The sequence below is a fragment of the Charadrius vociferus genome, unplaced genomic scaffold, assembly GCF_000708025.1.
Source record: "Charadrius vociferus isolate BGI_N301 unplaced genomic scaffold, ASM70802v2 scaffold126, whole genome shotgun sequence".
Classification (NCBI taxonomy): Eukaryota; Metazoa; Chordata; class Aves; order Charadriiformes; family Charadriidae; genus Charadrius; species Charadrius vociferus.
Window position 1 is genome coordinate 928200 of NW_009648894.1, and position 22709 is coordinate 950908.

The window sequence follows — 22709 nt, forward strand, 5'->3', positions numbered from 1 at the left end:
AGGAATGCCAAGATCCACAAGCACAATATTAATTAGATGATACAATGAAATCAGTGTAGATAAAAACCCCTAACTTTTAATATTATTCTCTGTATTACATGTTATGGCTAACTGATAATAATTTCTGATATTAAATGATGTCTGATCAGTCCTGCCCATCAATGGAAAATGCACTTGGTGGTTTTTTTTTTCTATTTTGCAACCAGTAATATTTTACCTAAATTTCTTCAAATTAGAATAATCAGGTAAGGAGAAGAAAATCTGTAACAGCCTTTCCATTTATAGCCAGTTCCCATTAATGTTCATGGACCTTCTTAATTGTGAGATGTGAGACAAGAATCCTAATAAACAATTGAAGTGTATTAATTAATAAGTATATGTATATCTTTTCCTCAAGCTGGATAGATGGGACTCCAGTAACCTATGTGGCTTGGGCTCCTAATGAACCCAACTTTGCAAATAATGATGAAAACTGTGTGGTAATGTTGTCAGAGCAAGGTAAGTAACAAGGCTAAAGTATTAAATGTTACTTGTCTCTGCTTGGATTGTAACTGATGCTGTCAAACTTCTGCTGTCATCTGCCATACAATCTTTTATGGCTTTTTTCTGCAATTCCTTTCCAGTGACAGGCCAACAAGATACAGTAACTGGTGTAACCACCAGTCATGGAAGAGGCTAAGTCCTTAGAATGGGGAAATTTCAGTACCATGTGTAATTTAATGCAGGTGTCTCTGGATTTATAAGATTGTTATTGCACCTTTTTACAGGGCTTTTCACTACTTCTCTAAGTAAGAAGTTGAGTGGGATCTATCTTCACTCCTATGAACTTAAGAAAACATTTAAGACAGCTACAGAAAATAGGGGGGTTGAAGGTACAAGCCAATGAGGAAAGAGAGAGACAAATACATCTAATGACCTAAGACTGTCTTACATGCTTATAATTACTCTTAAACGTAAATATCTTGTAATCCTACAGCTAATTTTTCCTCTTGGTTTCATTTCTGTAACTTAGCTGAGGCTGACGGGAATTCAGTAGGTATAAGGAAATCAATCTCTCAATTTATGTTTTAGAAAGAAATTACTCGGAATTCTTACCTGAAATTCTGCCTTTATCTGAGGACACCAAGAACAAGATTCACTTTTCTAAACATAGGCATCTGGTCTGATTGAGATGCACTCTCCCTTTAGCTGTTGATCCAGAAAGGAGCAGGCATACCACTGGTCCCTGCTGTATCTACTGGCTCTGTGTAGGTGGCTCAGCGTTCCTGAACTTGTCTCAGATGATGCTGGAAGTTCAGCTGGAACAGAATTGGACCATAAGGGAAGCTTTAAGTTTGAGTTGACAACAAAATGTAGCTAATATGAGCTAGACCTCTGAAGTCTCATTATGGTCAAATGGAGATCCTACCTGCACAGGCAGTGCTGCCTGAAGAGCGAGTTAGTTTACTCTAGTGTAGTCTTCAGTTGCCTACCTGTAGGTGGCTGTAGCCACCTGCAATGTCCTTGAGTTAGCGCACCTGACTGTAAGTTTCTCAGAGAAACAGTGCCATAACTTTCAGGTCTCTACAGGTACCTTGCGCAACCTCTCAAATGGCACGAAGCACCTCTGTTGAGACAAATGAATCCTGCTCTAGCTCTCTATTGACTGTAAGAGTAGCTTAGAACCTAGTGTATATCTTAACATCTGAAATGAGATATTTTAATCTGCAAACTGAACCGGATAACATTATGTTAACTTGAGATGTTGGCCCCCAGGAGATGGCACATGTTTGAACACCATATTGTGCTTTTAGATTGATCTGGTATTTCCTATCTTATCCATTTCTGATACATTTTCTCTTCAAATTTGCTTGCTGGTATATTTTCCCTGCTGCCTGCAATGTGATGATGCCATACCTTGAACAAATCATAAGCAGGTACGCAGGCTGTGGAGAGTCCTGGATGAGGAGCAGAAGGTTCAGGCAGTTCAAATTAAGCACAAGGGGCTACAGCTCCGTTACTTTTAGAGCTTCAACTGGCTCATTCAAAGCTGCCATGGTCGCTCTGCCTGCAGATCAAGCTGCAGCCTGAAATATAAAATACAGAACATTGTGTTCTGCTAAAGAAAAGAAAGTTCATTTTTTCCTCATCCTCTTTCACCTGTAATTCTCCTCCTCAGAGTCTTTGATGGGGTGGCGGGGCAAGAGAGACAGGGGTGTATGCGGAGAAAGAATTAAGTTAATTGATGACCGGAGCATTTCTTCTGAGTCACTTGCCCTTTTTTCCCAGTCCTTTATTCTTTTTTTCAATTGCTGGACAGTAGCCCACTACCTAACAGTGCTGAGCAGATGAAGTCCATAAACATCCATTTGTAAAAAATAGCTGAGTGCGTAAGCGTAGTGTGTGGTGCTCTCACACACTTTAACGGTGTGAAAAGTAAAGATTTGCCTCTTTCTAACTCAAAATAAGAAGTGATAAATTATTGTTACAAATACTATAACATTTTGACTTGCTTATTCAATCTAACTGTCTTTAGGCTTATGGAATGATGTAAACTGTGGTTCGTCCAATAAATTTGTGTGTGAAAAACATAACAGTTCGATTAATTCAACATTTGCTTCTTCATTGCCTCCTGGAGGATGTCCAGAAAGTTGGCTTTTCTTTAACAACAAGGTATGTCAACAAGTAAATTCAGTAAATTGTGTACAGCAGTGGAAATGAATAAAAGAACTACCAAAAATATGGGATTTTAAGATTATAAAATAAATCTGGAGAGTAATTATCTAGTCAGAACATGCTGGCTGGATGGCTGGGCTTTTTTGGAGGTAACTATAGACATTTAACTGCAGAGAAATACAGTAAAAATAAACATATGCTGAATAAATTTCAGAGAAATAGTTTGTGCAGGCTTAAAATAAACTGTTACTGTGTCCTCTCCTGTTTTATACGGTTCTGTTAGGAATTGAAATTTGTAAAGGTCAGTCTTGGGGAAAAAAAAGCCCTTCAGGTGGAATGATTTAACGAGAATACATTTGAACAATCCCTTTGGCTTGTACAGGGCTCCCAGAGCTTTGAGTTCAGAAAGAGGATGCCAAACTACAATTGTTTTCATTATTGTTTTATTTTCAGATGTGGTATGGAAGTCCTCATTGCTGTAACAGAATTTGTAACAATTTGAGTTGAAGCTCCATTTCCTAATGTTTTTGTCTACTTTATATACACTGTGCTACTACTGCATGCTCAGAATGTTAGGTCAACCTGTCAAAGGATATTTCATACACTTTGGCTGCATGAACAGTCATAACCAGGGTCATTGGAAGCGGGACAAGGCACAGTAGAGATCATTCCCTGCATCTGTGTTGCGCAAAGCCACATTTTCTTGGTTTTAAGTTATCCCGTAGTTACTGCAGGGATTATGTACTTGAGATCATTACAACTAGTTCAGATGATACTGGAGTCCTGGGTTACATCACAGGCAATGACAGGGGCTAAGTATCTACCTGGGTAGACATAGATACTTTCTACCCTTGAGCTCTGCCACTTATTCTAGCCCTGATTTAATTTTCTGGAGAAATATACATTCTATAGTTCATTGAAATTAGTCACATACAACAGTTCCCATCTTTTCCGGTTTGAATGAAGTGTTTGCTTTTTTCCCAGTGTTTCAAAGTATTTGCTTCAAATATAACAAGAAAGCTCATGTGGCATGCGGCACGAAATGCTTGTATCGATTTGGGAGGAAATCTGGCTACCATACCAAATGAACAAGTGCAAGGTACACATATGGGATCTGTTGAAAGAAAATCGCACTAATCTCCCACTAAAGAAACTGCTATGCTCTCCAAAATAGATTACAGGATTATCTGTTGAAAATCGCTTATTAGCCATGTCAGTTTATGCTTGGTTTTAACTCCAGAGTGTGAAATAATAGCTAAATTATTGCATATGAGAAATAAAGTGGGTGTTTCTAGTTCTTTCAATGCTCAGTTTTCATGAAAACTGTTTTGAGTGTGTTGCACAGATCTCTCAAACTAACAGTCATCTGTATTTTTCTCTCCCTCTCACTGGCAATACGATTTGCTGGAATACTGTGTGTGCATACACAGGGGGGAAGGGGACTTTTTCTAATTTGCTCCAGAGCTCTCTTTTTGGCTATTTATTCAACCTTAATGCTTGTGTAACATATGTTTCTACAGATGCTTATCTAAACATTTAGTTAAAGGCATATGGGCTCTGTTGTGGGAAATGTTATCCTTTTAATATGGCCCCAGTTCTGGGCTTTTGCACATTTTTCCTGTTTTGGGTAAGTCATGATAAGCTTTCCTTAATGAGAAATCTTTGGTTCCTTCCTCCAGCTTTCCTCTTCTATCATTTAAAGGATGCCATGACTAATGTTTGGATTGGGATGAATGATATCAACACAGAGTCCACGTTTCTTTGGACAGATGGAAGCACTGTTTCCTACACCAACTGGGCTGATGGTGCACCAGAACAGCAACAAAGATACTTTGACTTTTATGACTATGAAGAGTTGACAGACATCACTGTGGAGGTACAGGAAATTTAAGTAATATCTTAGGCAGCTAGATGATTTTCCTAAAAGTGAAGTTACAGCAGCAATAATGAGATGCTGAAACAAGTCCTTTTGTAAGCAGAAAGAGGTTTAGCAAATCACTGGATAACCATTCCAAATACACCAAAAATATTTGGCAGAGGTTCTGAAGAAGAGGGACCTTGTGCTGTCCATCAGACCTATTGCAAAATACCAATTCTGTAAAACAAGCCTGGAGAGGTATATATTACTTCAGTTCCCCCACAAACTGCATTACCACAAACATTAAAGTTGCAATATGAAACACAGAAAAGTTATGATAAGCCAAAATTAAGGTTGTTGGTGCAAAACTAGTTTGTCTGTGTATCTGCCCCATTCCTGGCTAATGTGCTCCCACATTGTTTCACTAGTTTCTCGTGGTACAAAAAGATATCTGCAATAAAAATCCTATTGCTCTGCTGAAATTCAATCTCCTTTTCAAAGGAGGGAAACGCATAGAAGAAATGAGAGACAGCTAGTCACTGGTGATTTTAACATCTACCACCACTCTACCTGCTTATGACTAAAACTTGTTTAAATCAGCATAAGAGAAACTTGACTGAAATGCTGAAAGACAGTCATGGCCAATCTTGAAATCAGAGGAGTCATGAAGGAATTATTGAAGCAATTAGAAATAAGGAAGTAAAGGAAAAATTTGGTTGTTACTAAAGACATCTGATAGTGATAACTTGATAATGACTACAAAAAACTGGTAAGGAGTGCTTGCTTTCTCCAAGATAGTCTGCTTCCGTTAAGATAAATTCAGACTAGTGCTTTTATTAATAGTTCTTATATTGTTTTTCTCGTTCATGGAAATGTTTTGAAGCAGTTCTATATAACTGTAAATTGGAAATGAGAAAGCATATTGTAGGTACCCTAGTCCTTTCTGTAGTCATTAACAGATTCTTAATAAAACTGGTAAGATTATTTTTTTCATAGACCTTTCTTTCAGACCTTGACTGGCACCACTGGAAGCCTAGTTCAGATTTAAGGGGTCACTAACACATATCAGGTCAAGCCATTTGGTAGAAACCTAGGAAATTTGAACTAATAGCATAGGTGCTCAATGAGCTCCTCTCCCCCTCCTCTCCCCCTCCTCTCCCCCTCCGGCTTGCACTAGGTGTACAGGATCTTCAGATCACCACCCCCTGATGGCCTTTTGTAATCACTGTGTGTCTTCCCTTCTCTTGCAGACGGATTGCGTCTTCATCATGAAATCAGATGGGAAATGGAGAGATGATAGCTGCGACAACGAGAGAGGTTATATATGCCAGATAAATTCACGTGAGTTCTGTTTAATCCAGTCTCCTAAATAGAATAAGTATCTTGGTTAGATAAGCTGAATATATAAACCGATGCCCCCAACACAGGAAAGACATGGACCAGTTGGAGCAGATCCAGAGGAGAGCCACGAGGATGATCCGAGGGCTAGAGCACCTCTCCTATGAGGAAAGGCTGAGAGAGTTGGGACAGAAGGTTCTGGGGAGACCTTATTGTGGCCTTCCAGTACCTAAAGGGGGCTACAGGAGCTGCTGGACTCTTTGCAAGGGCATGTACTGACAGGACGAGAAGGAACGGCTTCAAACTGGAAGAGGGCAGATTTAGATTAGATATTAGGAAGAAATTTTTCACTTTGAGGTTGGTAAGGCACAGAAACAGCTTGCCCAGGGAAGCTGTAGATGCCCCATCCCTGGAGGTGTTCAAGGCCAGGCTGGATGGGGCTTTGGGCAACCTGGTCTAGTGGGAGGTGTCCCTGCCCATGGCAGGGGGGTTGGAACTTGATGATCTTCAAGGTCCCTTCCAACCCAAACCATTCTATGATTCTATGACGTGATTTCTTTCAGCTTTGAGTCTCATTCTCAGTCTCTTAGGCTTTCAGAGCTCCACCAGTCTTAAGGCTGTACTATTTTTAAAGTATAATTTGCTCCACAGAAATTGCTGGAGAGGAACCACTATCTTAACTGGGGGTTTGTACTTAAATTGTGAATAATACTAGAGAATAATAAATGGAAATGGATTTCTTCTCAGTGAAATATGAGGCTTTTAGGCATCTGCTTTAAGTGCAGTATAAAACCATGCTCTTACAGTGATCTCCCTGTACTCCTGGCTGTCACTGAGCAGAGCATCTAACCCTCTCTTAACATTTCTACTGAATGCCATATGATGTCTAAGAAAGTACGGCCTCTTGGCTGTGTCTTTATTGTTGAAGAATATTGATTTTTATTTTTTTTTTTTTTTACACCAAAAACAGTGATGAATGTTGACTCTCCTTCTGTAGAACTGTAGTTACGCAAATACCTGCTGCCTAGTCAGCAACGGCAAAACACAGATAACAAAACAGTTTTTGCCTCACCTTTATTACAGCATTAGTAAAAACTATTCTCCCCACTCCCCTCTTCAATCAGCTCCTGCAGCCTGTTCACTCTCAGCATAGATAACTTGCTTATTAGAACCCCCTCTCCTTGCACAGCAAACATATAGTTTTAGGGAGGCATTTTTAGTTTGTTTAATCCCAACTCCAGCTGTTCATACATTTACAGTCCCAAGGGTGGAAAATTGTTCATGACCTTAAAAAAAGATTTTGACTTATGGTTAATACTGGACCTTTTGACCTATTTTTTGATAGCTTCCATGCTATAGATAAGTCATATGTTGTAAATTCCTGCACTCAGTTTTTTTTTCTCCATAGTTACCAAGCAGTCTGAGGTACCAACAACAAATCCATCCTCTGGCTTTGCCCGCTATGGTGACAGCAGCTATTCAATCATCTCATCTGAAATGCAATGGGAAGAGGCCAGAAAAAATTGTCAAGACAAATCTGCAGAACTTGCCAGCATTTCAGATGCCTACATCCACTCATTCCTGTGGATCCAGATGTTAAAATATGGAAAACCGGTATGGATCGGTCTTAACAGCAATATGGTAAGTGCTGGACAGATGGGAGGTACAAGGTGCTTGGTGAGCGCTCCTCCTCTTTACAGACCTGCTGGATGCCCGATCTACAGCAGTGCTGAAACAGCTGTACTCTGAACGGTTTTACGTTATACTACACTTTATGTGTATACGCATAGATTTCTCGGGGTCATTAGAGTTACTCAAAGACTTTCATGCACCAAACGGAAAGAAGAGTCACAGAAAAGGCTAAGCAGGAAGCAACAGATGAAAGTAGAAAGCTCGAGGAGTGGTAAAAGAAATAAAGGGGCAGACTGAGCGTCACAAGCCAGGATGCGCAGCTGTCACGCAGCAACCGTTAGCTGTTCTGAAAGTCTAACTCCCTGCCATACAGAGGGCTACTTATAACTATTACTATATTAATAAAAGTTGTTATGAGTATTAGAGAGATATTTTAAGTTTATTTTGCCTGTTTAATGTCAAATAATCCTTACTCACCAAAGAGCTTGCAGTTTTAATTTAAATAAAGCAGAGGAGAGGGGACGAATTCTCTGTAATTGCTCCTCTTGATGTGGGATTTACTAAATGACCTGATGGACTCATATGAGTTTCTTGTAGTGTTGTAAAAGTTGGTGTCACTTCAGAAAAACCCTCCTGAAAGCAATGAGTCCTTGTGTAACTCAGAGCACGCAGTGACATTGCTTAGAATAGTAAATGGTGTTTAAAAAACAGAGCAGCACAGGGCTTTTTTATTATTTTTTTTTTCTGAAAAACTCAAATAGACATAGGACACTACATTTATCTGTCAGCTGCTTATGTAAAAAAGCTCTGTTACCAGAACTTTTTTGTTTTCAGACTGGCAGCTATTACAAATGGACCGATAACTGGAAAACCAGGTACACAAAATGGGCAGCAGGGGAACCAAAGGAGAGAAATGCTTGTGTCTACCTAGATATTGATGGTACTTGGAAAACAGCACCCTGCAATGAAAGCTACTTTTCAGTTTGTAAGACATCAGATGGTAAGCAAATGAATGTAGTAACATTAAAGACACATTCCCAATTCCATTATTCTGCCTAATCCTAGGGACTTTGCTCTGGTTTGAGCTAAAACCCTCAGAGGAGTATGTTTCAGGATACCGTCTATCGCCCTGCAGAATTCGGAGGTTTGCTATTGGGTGATATATGAATTCAGGCACATGACAGCCTCTTGTGCAAACAGATACAGCTGCACTGCTTTCATGTGTATAAGATGAAGCTCTCTCTTCAAGCTATTCTGTTCTTTCTGAGATGTGAGCATAAATCACGCTTGAGATTGTGTGTAACATAAGTAAGCGCTGGGAACGTGCAGACTGTGTGGACTGCAGCAACTGGATAAATTCACACACAGGTGTCACTGAGCCAAAATACAGGCAAGAGTTTCACTCCCATTCACTGTTGTTAAAGCTAAAGCAGTTCTGATGTAGGTGTAAGAGCCTGGGGAGTGTGAATCACACTTGAACTCTTCGTAGAGGTATGCAGAGGCATGTTTGCTTGTAGGTTTTGTAGAATTGTCGTTTTCCCTCCTTGAGGTTTTAAGACCACATCATATAATATGTTCCTGATGTGAGATTCAATACAGATTTTGTCACTTGAAGGTGGCTTCCGAGTTATTTTTTCCAGCCGTACATTTGGTCTGCATATGTAGTGCAGACCAATAGAAGTGAATAGGAGTTGCACACACGATCAGAAACAGAGACTAATTTGGCAGAGGCCTGCTCTGCTGATGGCTCCTTTGTACAAAGTGACAACACACAGAGACCAGGCAGCCATACAATACTGGACTGTGGTATCAACAATTCATTAGCCTACAACAGTCTTCTGTGTTGTGAGAATGCGTATTAGAGATGTACATCATCCCTCAGGGTTTGCTTTCCTCGCAGTACTGCCAAGGCAGGCAGTTAGATGCTGCAGGATGTGACTTGTTTCCTTGTCCTAAGAAATGTGATTAGAGACATAAGATGTTTCATACTCTTGACTGCCTGGGTATCCCCGTTGTCTGACCTGGGGGCCTGCAGGAATAGTCAGGAGTAAAGGTCCAGATATTTAAAGCTGAGTGAGAGAAATCCCACACTATTTACACACATATCCCACCTCATGGGTTACTCATAACGCAATACCAATTTCATACCATTTGGCTTCTTCAGCTATAGCTCCTACTGACCCTGCTCAGTTGCCTGGAGACTGCCCTGAAGCAGCCGGACTCCGAGCTTGGATCCCGTACCATGGCCACTGCTACTACCTCGAAGCATCAGCTGAGACAAGCTGGGCACTGGCCTCTCTCGAGTGTGCTCGGTTAGGTGAGAGCCTTCAACTGACAAGATTTGTACGAAAGTTTATACAACACTCACATAAAAATGTAAAAACATTGATTTAAAAAAAAAAATTAGAAATATTTTATTAACCTACCAAGCTACTCTAAATCTGGCACAACTAAAATAAACCGACGGAAGTGACTCCGTGCAGCCTTGTGGCCTCCCAGGGGCTGCCGCCTCCCCAGGTGTACAGCTGCCCATCAGCTCCTGCTTCTGGAGCACCATTCTGGGGGCGGTGGTGGGACCCACAGCCACTAAGCTCCTTCAGGGCTCTGTCCTCTGCAAGAAACAATGGGGAAGCCAACAGAGTAGCGTGCATAATACTTTCAAAAGTTATTGTTTGTACAGACTTGAAAGAGGAGGTCATTCCAGTAGTTGCTTATGTAGATTATAGTTATTTGCTTGCTAATGTTTTTCAGGTGCTACCTTGGTTTCCGTAGAAAACATGGATGAATCTGACTTTCTGATCCATACAATACAACCACTTGGAAATAAAGTAGGAGGCTTCTGGATAGGACTTTACCAAAATGTGGATGGTAATGTCTTACTTTCAATATTTAATTTAAAAATGCTTTGCTAATGTCATAAAATTGAGGACAGCTGCATTTTTACAAAAAATTATGTAGTCTCCTGCAGAAAAAATGGGTTACTATTACATTTTTGAAGTAATTTGCTGAGCTAAGGAGTTAAAATATCATTGAGATACATTTTAATTTTTGTTTTAATCTGTATGTTTCTCTTTAGGCCAGTGGTTATGGCTGGACAATGCTGCACTGGACTTTGTCAACTGGGAGGAGAAAGAGTCCAACATGGAGCACCACTGCGTTGAAATGACTGCACCATCCGGTTATTGGGACAACATCGATTGCTCTTCTGAAAAAGGATTTATCTGCAAAAAGCCTAAAGGTAAGTCCTTAGGGACTCAGCCCTTAGTGACAGAGAAGATCTCTTTACAAGTAACTCTTAGACCCCTCCACCACATGTCTGGAAGTAATTTCTGTCAGTTTCATTTGGCATATCCCACTTTTCTAAACATCTGTAGTTGTCTGGTTTTGCAGACTGCGAGCTCTTCACAGCACTGTCTGGTCTCGCATGGGAATATGGTAATGTGCTGTATGCACCCTAGGTTGAGAAGGAGACTTTCAGAAAGTTTTTGAATACCTAACACGGGCATTGGCATGGCATCTGTCAAACACTTATGCAAATGTATGACTTTTCCAGGAACTAAGTACTGCAACAGTTATTATACCCTTGCAAGGAGGAATTAATGTGAATAATCAAGCTTCCTCTCCAACCCTGTTATACTCAAAAACTGTATTACTGCCCAACGTGAAGAACTGTCTTCACATTGGGCCTGATTCAACAACCTTTAAGTCAGTAATTTCCCAGGGATACTAAAAGGCCAGCTGTTTTTGTTGCAATAATAATATAAGAAATACTTCCCTAATAAATGAAAGCTTCGAGTCATTCCAGAAGCTGTCTTATCAGCATTTCTGGAAAATTTCACGTTATTACTGTATATACCAGACTAATGTTTCAGAGGTAAAAAAGCACATGTATTATTCCAAAGTGGAGATACAAAAGATACAATTGTTTGAAAGAAAGCACTTTCATTCCATTCTCTTAAGTTAGGTGTTAAAATCAGTCTTACCTAAAAAACGGTAGGTTGCCATCTTTAAACCTTCCTACTTCCTTTTGTAGTAGCTGTGAGATCAGGTTTAATTTTCCAGGTTTTGCTTTGTGCGTTGTCACCAGTAAGTCATGGAGAACATCTCTGTCCTATGCTAAAAAACCTCATTTCCTGTGTGAAACAACCTTTAAGATTCCCCTGTTCAGATTAAAAGTTGGAAGGATGTGATTTCAATGCTAAAGATATAACAAGATACAGTAGTTCTCAGAAAAATAATTGAAAATTTGGGGTTAGCTTTTAATCGTTTTGCAAATGTAGTCTTTAATTAAAAAAACAAACTGAAGTGTCACCAAGGAACAGTCATCTCCCATGCACTGTTAATTTCCATGCTTAAATCAGCACGTGCCCATGGCAGTACATCAGTTAATCCCCATTAAAAATTTACTAAGACCATCCGAATTATATTCCATCCCATATAGTACTAAAATCATAAGGAAGCACTAAAATCCACCCACTGAATCATAAGATGCTCTGATACAATAGCCTGTCTTAGTAGGGGGGTGGTATTCATTTTACATTCTGCTCTGCTTTCATTTCATTTTACATTTTGCCTTTATAACTTCTGGGTAGCAAGTGTGTTTTCAAACTGCAATGTGAAAAAAAAAAAAAAAAAGGTATTTTCTTCATCTAAGGGACTCGATTCAGAATAGTTTTTCTTACCTTACAAGAACATGCAATATGTTTAATTCTTATTTTCTGAGTGTCAAACATTTTTTTTAACTTTTTCAACAAAAAAAAAAGATTTTATAAAGGTCTTTTTCTTTCTCTTTCTTATGCATAGCCATATGGGAAGATTACAGCCTTGATTCAGAGGGCATTTTCTAGGGAAGACATTTAAGAATCTTTAAACTTGATTCTAACAGCAGAACGCTCCTGGACATGCAGAGTTTCCTAGAATGTGAGATGTGAAATTAATCTCTAGAGTTATCCATCATGTTCTTAGTAAATTAAAACTAGTATTTCAGGAAAAATGTGAAAGGTATTTTTGAATAAACATAGAAAAGAGTCAGTATTTGAATGTTGGTAGATGTAAAAACAATGTAAAATTTTAAGTGAATAAAAATTATAGTTTGGTAATGTTAAGTAGGAAGGTAAAACCTTAGTAACATATTTTTTGCCTCACTTATGTTGCCTTCTATCACAGACATATATGTTATTAATGCAATAGCAATACTTCAGGGTTTTTGTTTCTTTATAATTTTAGCAAAATAGTCAAACTTATGAATTCTAATGAAGTGTCTCATTATTTGTCTCTGATATTTATTGAAGTTGAGCCAAGTGGGAGTCCTCTACAGCAAAAAGGTAAGAACTTGCATAAGAAAATTAATAAAAACCTAAATACAAGAAGAACTTAAAATGAGTTTTCCCAAATCAGCCCCTTTTAGAAAACAAGTCCTGCTGAGAGTTACTGGGATGCACGGTTATAAATCACTCAGGGTAATCCCATGGTGCCTTTTACGGTCACACGAGCAGTCTCATGTTCTTGGTCGACTGGACTGCTGCAGGGCTAACCCGGAGCTGACAAGCTCAGCAGTGACCCAACTTGTGACTAACTTTGAGGACAGGCACGGAGAGTTTTAACTATGCTGTTAAAACCTATGTAGACGTATATGCAAATTTCTTCCATAGGTATTATTTTAAACAATGTAACATGAAAATATTGTAAAACTAATTTCCAAAAAATTAGCACCCCATATCCATATCTAAAGCATACATTTTTTGCTAAATTTTTACAATCATCCACTGCATGCATTGTATATCAGCGTCATTCAGATCCACTAAAAACACGTTAGCTTTAGCAACAGAGACCTGGCTACTGATCAGCAACCGTTCCGGGCTCAGACTTACACTGAACAGACTCTAAGTTCCTTGTTTTTCATGTTGTATGTGGAATAAAAAAATATTAAGGTTTCTCACAGTTGCATGTATTCATTTCAGGCAAGGAAATGAATGCGGAGGCTCACCCACCTGTTCATGTCCCCGTTTGGCCACTCATTTTTTTGGCTATTCTCACTCTTCTTGGAGCTGGCATGTCAGTCTATTTCTACAAGAGAAAAAGACAAAACCAACTATCAACAGATTCTGGCAATGAAACCCTTCTCAGATGATGTGTCAGTGACTGAAGAATTGGTGCGAATGGGTCCTGTGGCATGTATCAATTCAGAGGAGCAAGTTACTTGATGAAATTAAAGGATGTATCTCTTAAAAGTCTCTAGTGAGGATATCCGTAATCTTAAATGAAATCCCCTTTTTCTTTTTGCACTAGCAGCCTCTTTTGTATCGTGCATATTTTATAAAATTGGACTTGATGATGATGGATTGATGTTACAGTTTTGTAACAGTCAAGATGTTCTCAAATGTACACTAGTGTAAAGAAGTTGTCAAGAATAAACAAACATACTAAAAGAGGACTATAGAAGTCAGCTAGTGAGAATGAATGTTCAATAAAGTGTGATTACGATTTAGAACTGTATTCCCATGACTTTGTGGACACTGCAAAGAACTCAAAAAATAAAATCTGCCGAACTCTGCTGCAATTTTGAACTCGTTTTGCCCCACAAACTTCACTCTGTCAAACCAGCACTTTTATTGTTCCTTATAGATGTACCCTATTACGCTTATACAATGGTGCTTCATATACGTATCTCGGATAACTTTGGGACAGAAAGCACTGCCATTTTCATTTTCTGCTATGGAAAATACAGTTCATACCAGCAGAGGACATTAAGCTAAGGTGTAAGTTTTGGTCTTTTTTCAAGCTGATGCTATGATTTTTTAAATGTAATATGTTCACTAACATGAATTAAAATATTCTCAGCCTTGCATTCTTCTTTCTTTCTGTTAATGCTTTGAAACAAAGTTTTTATTAGTATAATTTTCAGCTTCGGCCTTCCCTGTGAATCAAGTGAGAGGAAAGGGGAAGGGAGGTGCTCCTTTCTGTGCAGTAACTTTTGTCAATAACAAGGAGGGCTTCTCTCCCCACCACTTTGAATTCAGCCTGAATAAGCACCAACTTGCAACTTTTAAATGCAAGAAAAAGGAACTGAAAACTAAGGAATGCAGAAGATAATACTGTGCTAGAAATCTGCAAGAAGCCTAAATTTAAGATATAAGAAAAACAGGGAAAGCTGTGCAAAATAGCATTTAGGTGAGCTGCAAATATAATTTAGACAATAAACACTTTATGGGGAAGAGTGCTTAGCAGATAGCCCCAGCAAACAACCTGTCTTCCCAGGCTGCCCAGGGTCTACTGAGCAAGCTGGAAAGTTAAAATAAATAATAATAGAAGGTGATGAAGTTTCTTTTCTAAGCACTGGACTCCTCTTTCCTTGGCATAAATGCAATCAAGAATTTAGCGCACTGGTGAGAACAGGTTATTGCACAAGTGAAATGCAGCACGCAGGACGATGACCCCAAAAGGTTTGTAACCAGCATTGAGCTGGTTGGTTATGTGAAATGGGCAGTTCTGGAGTGCTCAATTCTTCTTTTAGCCAAGCTCAGTGTCTGCATTAATCCCTGCCCCCATCACTCTGCAGCCCTGGGGAGCTGAATCCTCACAAGCATTCATTTACACAAGACGGGTACTAAAGCCCAGTTTGGACTGGAGCTCGGTTGGTCCTTTGTGAGGCAGAGGAGGGAACTGAGCAGCAATGTGCCCTCCAGGTATTTTCCTTTGTTGGAGCCATTTCATTTTATGATTTCAGATATATCCAAAATATGGTTTCATTCACTAAACTCAGCCTCTATTTCTCTCCCACCCTGTTTTCTGTGGCATCACTCAGCTTTAAGACTTTGGGCTACTCTTGTGAGCCTTGCTCACATTAAGTCCTCCCTGCATGTCACCTGCAAATAGAATATTTTTTATTAAACAATTTATTCAATTCGTACTTTTACTGAAATCCAGCCATTTTTTTCTGAAGATATTTTTCTCTTAGTACTTCCTAACAGTCAACAAGTTTAGTCAGTTCTTGCAATAATTTTCCCTTCACACCTTATAAATAAAAGCAGACAGTTGCTTCTCATATGCCATCTTCTGTTCAGTTTCTATATATATTTCACTACTGACTATTTAACTTCTCACTTTTTTCAACTTTTTTATCACAACTTCTTTTAATTTCACCAATGTAAATAAACAGAAGGAACAGTAGGACTCATCTGCCTGTGAATATTTGCCAGCACAGCTTTGTGGTGTAGTTGTATAAGAACTGCCGTGCCAATATAAGTCTTTAGATGAGCACTTTGCTCACAGATTAAAAGGAGCTTTTCCAATTTAGCTTACATTTGGCTTTGTCCTGGAACATCCTCATTAGGAATCTTTCAGATAGATGAACACATCCTTTTGCTTGACAAAAGTATTCCAGGCAAAAGTTTCCTTCCTATTACAGGCAAACTTATCACCAGCCTATAGCACTGAACACCTTCACTTCTTCCAGACCTTTGACAAGGAGTAAGCAGCCCAGCCTCAAACTGCGATCAAAGCAAGCACTGTAACAGTGCAGAAAAAAGCAATTTTAGCCCTCAGAGTGAGCACTAATTCATAATGCACCGAATACTGCAGATCCTGTAAAATTTGCTCTCTTTTTGATATGTAGAGCTGTGACATGATAGCGATGTACTGAACCACTGGGGTTTTGTCTCCCTTTGTTTCTGAGATGTAATCGTTAAAGCAGAGACTGAGTTTTTAATCGATGATATTTCACTGCAGTTTTCTTGTCACCAGTTCTCCAGTTGCTTTTTGAGAGGACTGTCCTGTGTAGCACCACAACAGCTGACCCGCATAAAATACTTGCAAAGTGTCAAGAAAAGACAAACGTCACCAGCCCTAGTTACAAGGATGGAGACTTCAGTTTCAGGAGCGACTCATTCTTCAAAGAGAGCAGCGTTTGCAATATGCACTCTAGTTATTTCAAAATACCACGTGACAGGGTGTTTCCTTATTTAGAGTACAGAGCTTTATCCATCAACCCTTTGCCACAGAGAAGGACCTGTCACTATCCTCACTCAGAAGGGTTTTGTACTCTGCTTGTTTTATAGTCCAACTTTTGGTGGAGGAATGAAAAGCAAGTTACATTTGCAATGCGTTTCTCCAGGTTCCTAGTTTTTCTGTCCTTCGTGCGCAGTTCATTACAGTCACCGGGTAAGTTTCCTGTTGGTTTTGTGTTAAACAAGATATGAAAATGCTTTTCCTTGGGCAACTTTACAGTTTTAATGCATGGACTGATTATTTTGTATTTGTTGTCAGATTTGATACATGATCTAAAGAGCATATTGGGTATTATATCCTCGCAGTTCCTGATTCACAGAATAAAAGAGGGAAGATGCAGGGATGTTGGGGGAAAAGGAGGCAACAGAAGCAGGATCTTTAAACTGGATTTTCTTTCTGTGGATAGAAAATCAGATGACACTGTTTGAGAAGGCGATGAGAGATGAGGAAGCATGGAGTTCTTTCTATTTACCCTCCCCATTCCACCCACGGTGCAGTGATCAGTCAAAGGGTTTTAGAGCCACATTTTCATGACAGCTGTCCAAGATTCTTATTCTGTTCGAAGACATGAGCTATGAGAAGGAAGAATTGGCTCCTCCCCTCCAGTCTGACCAAATTAGAATAGTTCTAGTCTGAAGATGTATGTCACTCATGGGGTACAGCTACAGAGAGAAACAGAAAAGCAGTAATGTATGTAGAACTGAGCAGATGAGTGTGTTTCCATGAATGTGAGACTGAGAGCATATATCAGAAATTTCAGGATGAAAGAACACTCCTGTAATACTATGGTAGTTTAAGAAGACAAAGGATTGCTAACCTTAAGGAATCTGTGTAGAGAGTGAATCTGCAAGACCCCTCCAAGTGCAGAAATGTGCAATTGAAACTTAAAATTTTCAGTATGTAAATACGCTCATGACAACCTGATCTGTATTCTCTCTGGTCAGCTATCCTTTTTCTTTAAATAATTAATGAAAAGATGGAGTGATAAAGTGAACTAATTGAGCCATACAGAACAGCACAATGCAGTGAATTCGTCGTCTGAGATCTACTTGTGGGTTTTCTCTTTTCAAGAGCCACAACTTTGCAGCAACTTATCATCACAGAATTTGACTTTCCTACAAGATATGTATATAAGTCAAACTCTAAACACAGTGTTTAAAATCCAAATTTTATTAAAACAATATTTTCTTTAAAATCTCTAGCTATACAAGGGGGAAAAATGATAAAAATTAATGAAAATAAGATAGTGTGACTTCTCAGTTTAGACAGACAGATATACTTATAGATAGACCTATTAGTAGGAAGTCAGATTCATCATTTTATGACTATTTTCCTGTGTCCTCTTAACCCTGTCTTCCCTCTAGCTACCTTTACGTTACAAGGAAACGCCAATGGACAGCCATGTGTATTCCCTTTCAAATATGAAGGCAAACAGTACAATGCGTGCACAGATGCTGGTAGGTCAGATGGCTGGCTCTGGTGTGCAACAACCGCAGACTTTGATGCTGATAAACTGTATGGATTTTGCCCACTAATAAGTAAGTCCTGCACTGTATTTATTAATTTGTCACGAAACGTTGAGAAAACCATCTATTGAGCTACCAGGTTCACTATCAGCTACCAGCTGCACACCCTCATAACAAACCTTGTCAGAGTAGCGCCAGTGAAAGGAGGTGGCTGTTTCTCTTTGCAGACCAGAGAGATAAGGAAGTTCCTTGATGTCCATTTTATGTGACTTAAGTGCATGACATAACCAGCATGAACTTAGACTGATATCTTCCTTTAAAAAAATTCCCATTGCTCTTTATTCCTCAGGCATGCCCTGTAGGTCAATTCTTTCTGCCATATACTGTTTTTTTCCCCTTAACATCATTTCCATTCTTGTTCTTGTCTTCTTTTGCCAGCCTACATAAAAATGGTGCTGCTAAAACTATTCTCCTCTCTCATCTTTGTACTATCTACCGCACCAAACCTGTGTTTGGATTCCTCCAACTCATGACACAGTTTTTCTTTCTCACCAACTCTTTTCCCAATAACACAACAGTTTCACAAGGTTTTGCTAATTTTTCTGCAAACAAAGACTGCAGCTGATTGGTGCTATACAGACAGTTTTTATAGCTCCTCAGGCTGTCAAGGGCCAGGCTCTGCCATTTTTGAAGAAGCTGCTTCTCTTGACGACGATTTAAGAGGGAGTTCCTGCTCCATGAGGATGAAGAACATCCAGGGTCATAGTCTACCTACACACTTGCTTTCCTCCTCTGATTCCACCCTGGAATCTCTTTTTTCAATAAACAGATATCCCTGGTTTACCTAATGCTACATTTTATGTAAAAGTAAATTTAAAAGCAAATATTGGAAACCCATTCACTCCCTTCTAAAAACTTAGAAATATAAAATCATGCTTATAATTTTTTAAAAATGACACTTTTTTTTTAATTGATACTTAATCTGATTTCAATTTTTCTGGTGCTTTAAAATTGATGAAAGCATACGGTTAATAGTGTGCATTTTTAGAGATTTTGCATCATTACATACTTCATTTGCTTTTAGTTGCTGCAATGTCAGTCCCCTAACAGCAGTGCTCTACTTCACTTCTTCTTCCAGACGACACAGAAAAATTTTGGACAGAAGATGTTTCAACTGGCATTCACTATCAGATAAACTCAGAATCAGCTCTAACATGGCACCAAGCGAGGAAAAGCTGTCAGCAGCAAAATGCAGAACTATTAAGCATCACAGAGATACATGAGCAGGCATATATAGGAGGTAAAATGGTAGAAAACAAGACCTTAGAATATGTTAGGGTGTTGTGCTGCCCCAGAGCTTTAGACTGCCTAGTCTTCTGTCTCACTGAGGAAGACGGGCTGTCAGGGGTGGTTCAGCAAGGAGATGGTCTGAACTGCCCTTCCACTAGTTGGTGTTTCTTTATGAAGGATTGGTCCCAAACCTCTACAGGGAGGGAAATAGCCCCATCCCACCTTTGTGCTCCAGTTGGAAGCTACCACATCTTCTGCAGCTTGTCCCCGGGGGGAGGTTCCTCCTCCTGCCTTCGTGCTGGTGCACTCATTCCTGAGCAGCACTATGGTCTGGTCATCAAATTTACCCTTTTCCTCTGTGTTTCAAGGATTACTGATCTTTCTAGGAGAACATAAGATGACGGCTAGATTGGTCCTAATATGGGTATATTTGCATACATAAACTCCACTGGGTTTCAGATACGAGTATCATGGTATTAGTTTGGTTCTAAATGGTGACAAAGAGGCTTTGAAATCACTCACACAGAAAAAAATTTGGAAGCAACTGATTGGCACACTGTCTCTGTAACCGTTTTAATGTGTTTACTCCATGAAATCTGTTAAAGAAACATTTTAATGAAAATAAAAATAATGAAAAGAAGATTTTTTTTACATCTCATGTTGGATTGAAACAAAGTGAGAGAAGTGAAGTCTTATTTAGGTAGTGAAATAAGATGTTTGTTTGGCCTTTTAACTACCAAGATCTCTGCTAAATCAATATTTATTCAGTTACATATTTTACTTTTTTAATCTATGCACCTCAGTAATGCAGAAAGTACTGGGTTTGGGGTGGTTTAAACTAAGAAATATAAATTTCTTACTTTTGACTTTATTCCTTTTAGATGAGCTTGCTAAGAATGAGGATAGGGAGACACAGCTGACTTTTTTTTTTTTTTTCTAATTTAGAGCTAATTAAAAAATTCAGCTTTGCATTCTGGATTGGATTGAACACTTTGAATTTCGACAGTGGATGGCAATGGGCTGGGGGCAGCCCTTTCAGATATTTAAACTGGGCTCCAGGTAAGAAATGTATCTATTTGGTAATCTTTGAATAGATTCTGATAAGACACCAACTAATAAAAACTGCCCCAGCTACTTTTATTTCAGGAAAGCCCATGTTGATTTACAGTAACTGAAGATCTAGACCTTTATTTTTAGAAGTACACTTCCAAATTACAAAGTTCACTGTGGAGATCAGCTACAGCAGGTTCTTCTATTTTTTTATCTAAGGAAAGATCTTGTTTATGAAAGCAGAGTGCCATTTGGAGTGATATATAACGCTACAGATCAGAAACCAGAATTTTTCCATAACATGTTGTCGAAGAGTATAAATATAAATCAAATCTTCTAAAAGCAGCAAAATATTTAGAAAATAATGGCACTATGTCATCTGGAGAAATTCTAAATATTATGGAGAGGCTTACAGAGCCAGCTCAAAATTCCTCAACAGTGTATAAAAAATTGTACTGGGCAACCTCGAGGAAGGGAGACAGAGGTGAGTTTGTGGTGCTCCTCACACGTGAGAAATTCTTCTGTTTGCTTGTCATTCTTGTGGTTTGATGTTTTCTTTGTGCCAGGAGTATTTCAAGCCATCTCCTGTTTTGGAAAAGTTGCAAGATGGAATAATTAAACTCTCATCTCTGTTTTTAAAAAGTCTTTCTTGGGCAATTTCTTTTGCTGCTTACAGAGGTTTTTTACACACTGCAAGAGAAAAGAGAAAAGCTATTTTATAGGAAAGCAGAATTGTGAAATTCTTGAGATATACTGGATGGATGATATAATTTAAAACTGAATATTTTTAAAGTTTGGAAGCTTTTGACACAGGATAAAAGTCTAGCTTCAGCTGTTCTGTCTGTGAGCACCAGCATATCAGGAAAAGAACCAGAAATTTCCCAGTACTATCCTGACACAAAGTCAGTGGAGGGTCATTCCTTCACTCTCAAAGCATAAACCAAAAGCAGCATCCTACAAAGTACAACAGCACTTATCCTATGGAGGAGGGCTTCTTCTTATTAAGTATTGAAGAAATCAGAACAAGTTAATATTTTTACCGATAATGTGATGTTTTTGTTACTTTTCTTATTTATTTTTGCTGTGAGATTCTATTTTAATTTTTACTCAAAGGAAGTCCTTTCCTACTCCCTGGGAAAATCTGTGGAGTGATGAATCCCACAAAGAATGCTAAATGGGAAAACCAAGCATGCAACCAGAGACTTGGCTACATTTGTAAAAAGAGAAAATTCAGTTCAGAGTCTGACATCATACCCAAAGGTAGGTTAGTCAAATAAAAAGAAAGAATTTTCTTTGACTCCTAGAAAGAGCAATCTGTAAAGATGTGTAAATGATAAAAGGTATGCAATATTATTTTTCAGCCTTTGAAAAACACAGCTATACACGCACACGCAGGCTGTTATATATTGCCTTTGTCCTTCCATTGTGTATTAACCATTCATAGGAGAATATTATTATTTTGTTCCATCACTGTCATTCACTCTTGCAAGACAGACAGAAGCTGCTCTGCCATGGTAACCAGTGCCAGCAATCAAATTTGCGTAAGTACAGTAGAAATGTTATGCTTCTCGTTTGCTCCAAATGAGTAATTGCAGTTACTTCAATATTAATGCAAAAAATGCTCCGATGACAACAGCACACAATGCATGGGATTCATACAAGCAGAGCAGCAGTATTCACACAGGCTACATTTCACCTACGGGCCAACAGCTTCAGTGACACACCATGGCTATGACCATGCCACACGCAGGAGGGACCTGCTGCAGGCGTCGTCTGGGACTGTTATAAAAGCTACTTTTAAAGAAGTAGTTATATTAAAGAAAACAGAGATAATTTCAGAGGGTCTTTATTCCAGCAGTAACCTTAAAAAGAAATGCAGGACTCTATTTTTAAAGCAAGCTTAAGGTAAGCTTTTAAAGACATTTAGAAATCTAAGTAATAAAAAAGCCTCTGAGTTAATATGAAAACTACCAACTCTGCACTGATCTGAACTGTTTACTGACCTGCAGTGACCAAAGAATTACTTCATGCTTTTCATATCTGAAAACTATATGTGTGCTTGCAACAAGACATTGAACAGGAGGCAGAGCCTCACGTCAGCCAGCGCGGGCAGCACGGAGACCACGACGCTGTCACCCAGCTGCTCCGGGGGGCAAAGAGGGGAGAGGCTGATGTCTGCTTTGGTCTCTCTTTCCTGCCAGAGCGTTATTTCAAATGGCATGTCTGACACAATGTGGGCATTTTTCAATGATTCTCTGCTTAAGGAGACACGATTCTGTTTGCATATTTAGCACACTGCCTTAATGATAATTGTTTTTCATTTGAATGTATTTGCATTCCTAACTACAGATTTATGTTTATTTATGTAGTCCCACTTTTGCAAAGAGTGCTCCAGAGACCTTATTCTAGTGTCC

At 39.0% G+C, this 22709-nt stretch overlaps 2 protein-coding genes across 2 annotated transcripts in view; both read left to right on the forward strand.

Moving 5' to 3' along the window:
• The window catches only part of LOC104288350 (macrophage mannose receptor 1-like), a 46805-nt gene extending 33192 nt beyond the window's left edge, over positions 1–13613 (forward strand). The window contains exons 23-34 of the mRNA XM_009887145.1: positions 398–498; positions 2516–2652; positions 3640–3754; positions 4335–4531; positions 5764–5854; positions 7260–7492; positions 8318–8483; positions 9648–9800; positions 10235–10351; positions 10560–10721; positions 12775–12807; positions 13444–13613. Of these exons, the coding sequence (XP_009885447.1) occupies positions 398–498; positions 2516–2652; positions 3640–3754; positions 4335–4531; positions 5764–5854; positions 7260–7492; positions 8318–8483; positions 9648–9800; positions 10235–10351; positions 10560–10721; positions 12775–12807; positions 13444–13613 (1675 nt within the window). The remainder of the gene's footprint in view (positions 1–397; positions 499–2515; positions 2653–3639; positions 3755–4334; positions 4532–5763; positions 5855–7259; positions 7493–8317; positions 8484–9647; positions 9801–10234; positions 10352–10559; positions 10722–12774; positions 12808–13443) is intronic.
• A 2968-nt stretch (positions 13614–16581) lies between these two features.
• Positions 16582–22709, forward strand: part of LOC104288351 (macrophage mannose receptor 1-like) — a 34777-nt gene continuing 28649 nt past the window's right edge. Inside the window, 5 exon segments of the mRNA XM_009887146.1 lie at positions 16582–16642; positions 17854–18027; positions 19094–19255; positions 20191–20304; positions 21409–21555. Coding sequence (XP_009885448.1) covers positions 16582–16642; positions 17854–18027; positions 19094–19255; positions 20191–20304; positions 21409–21555 — 658 coding nt within the window.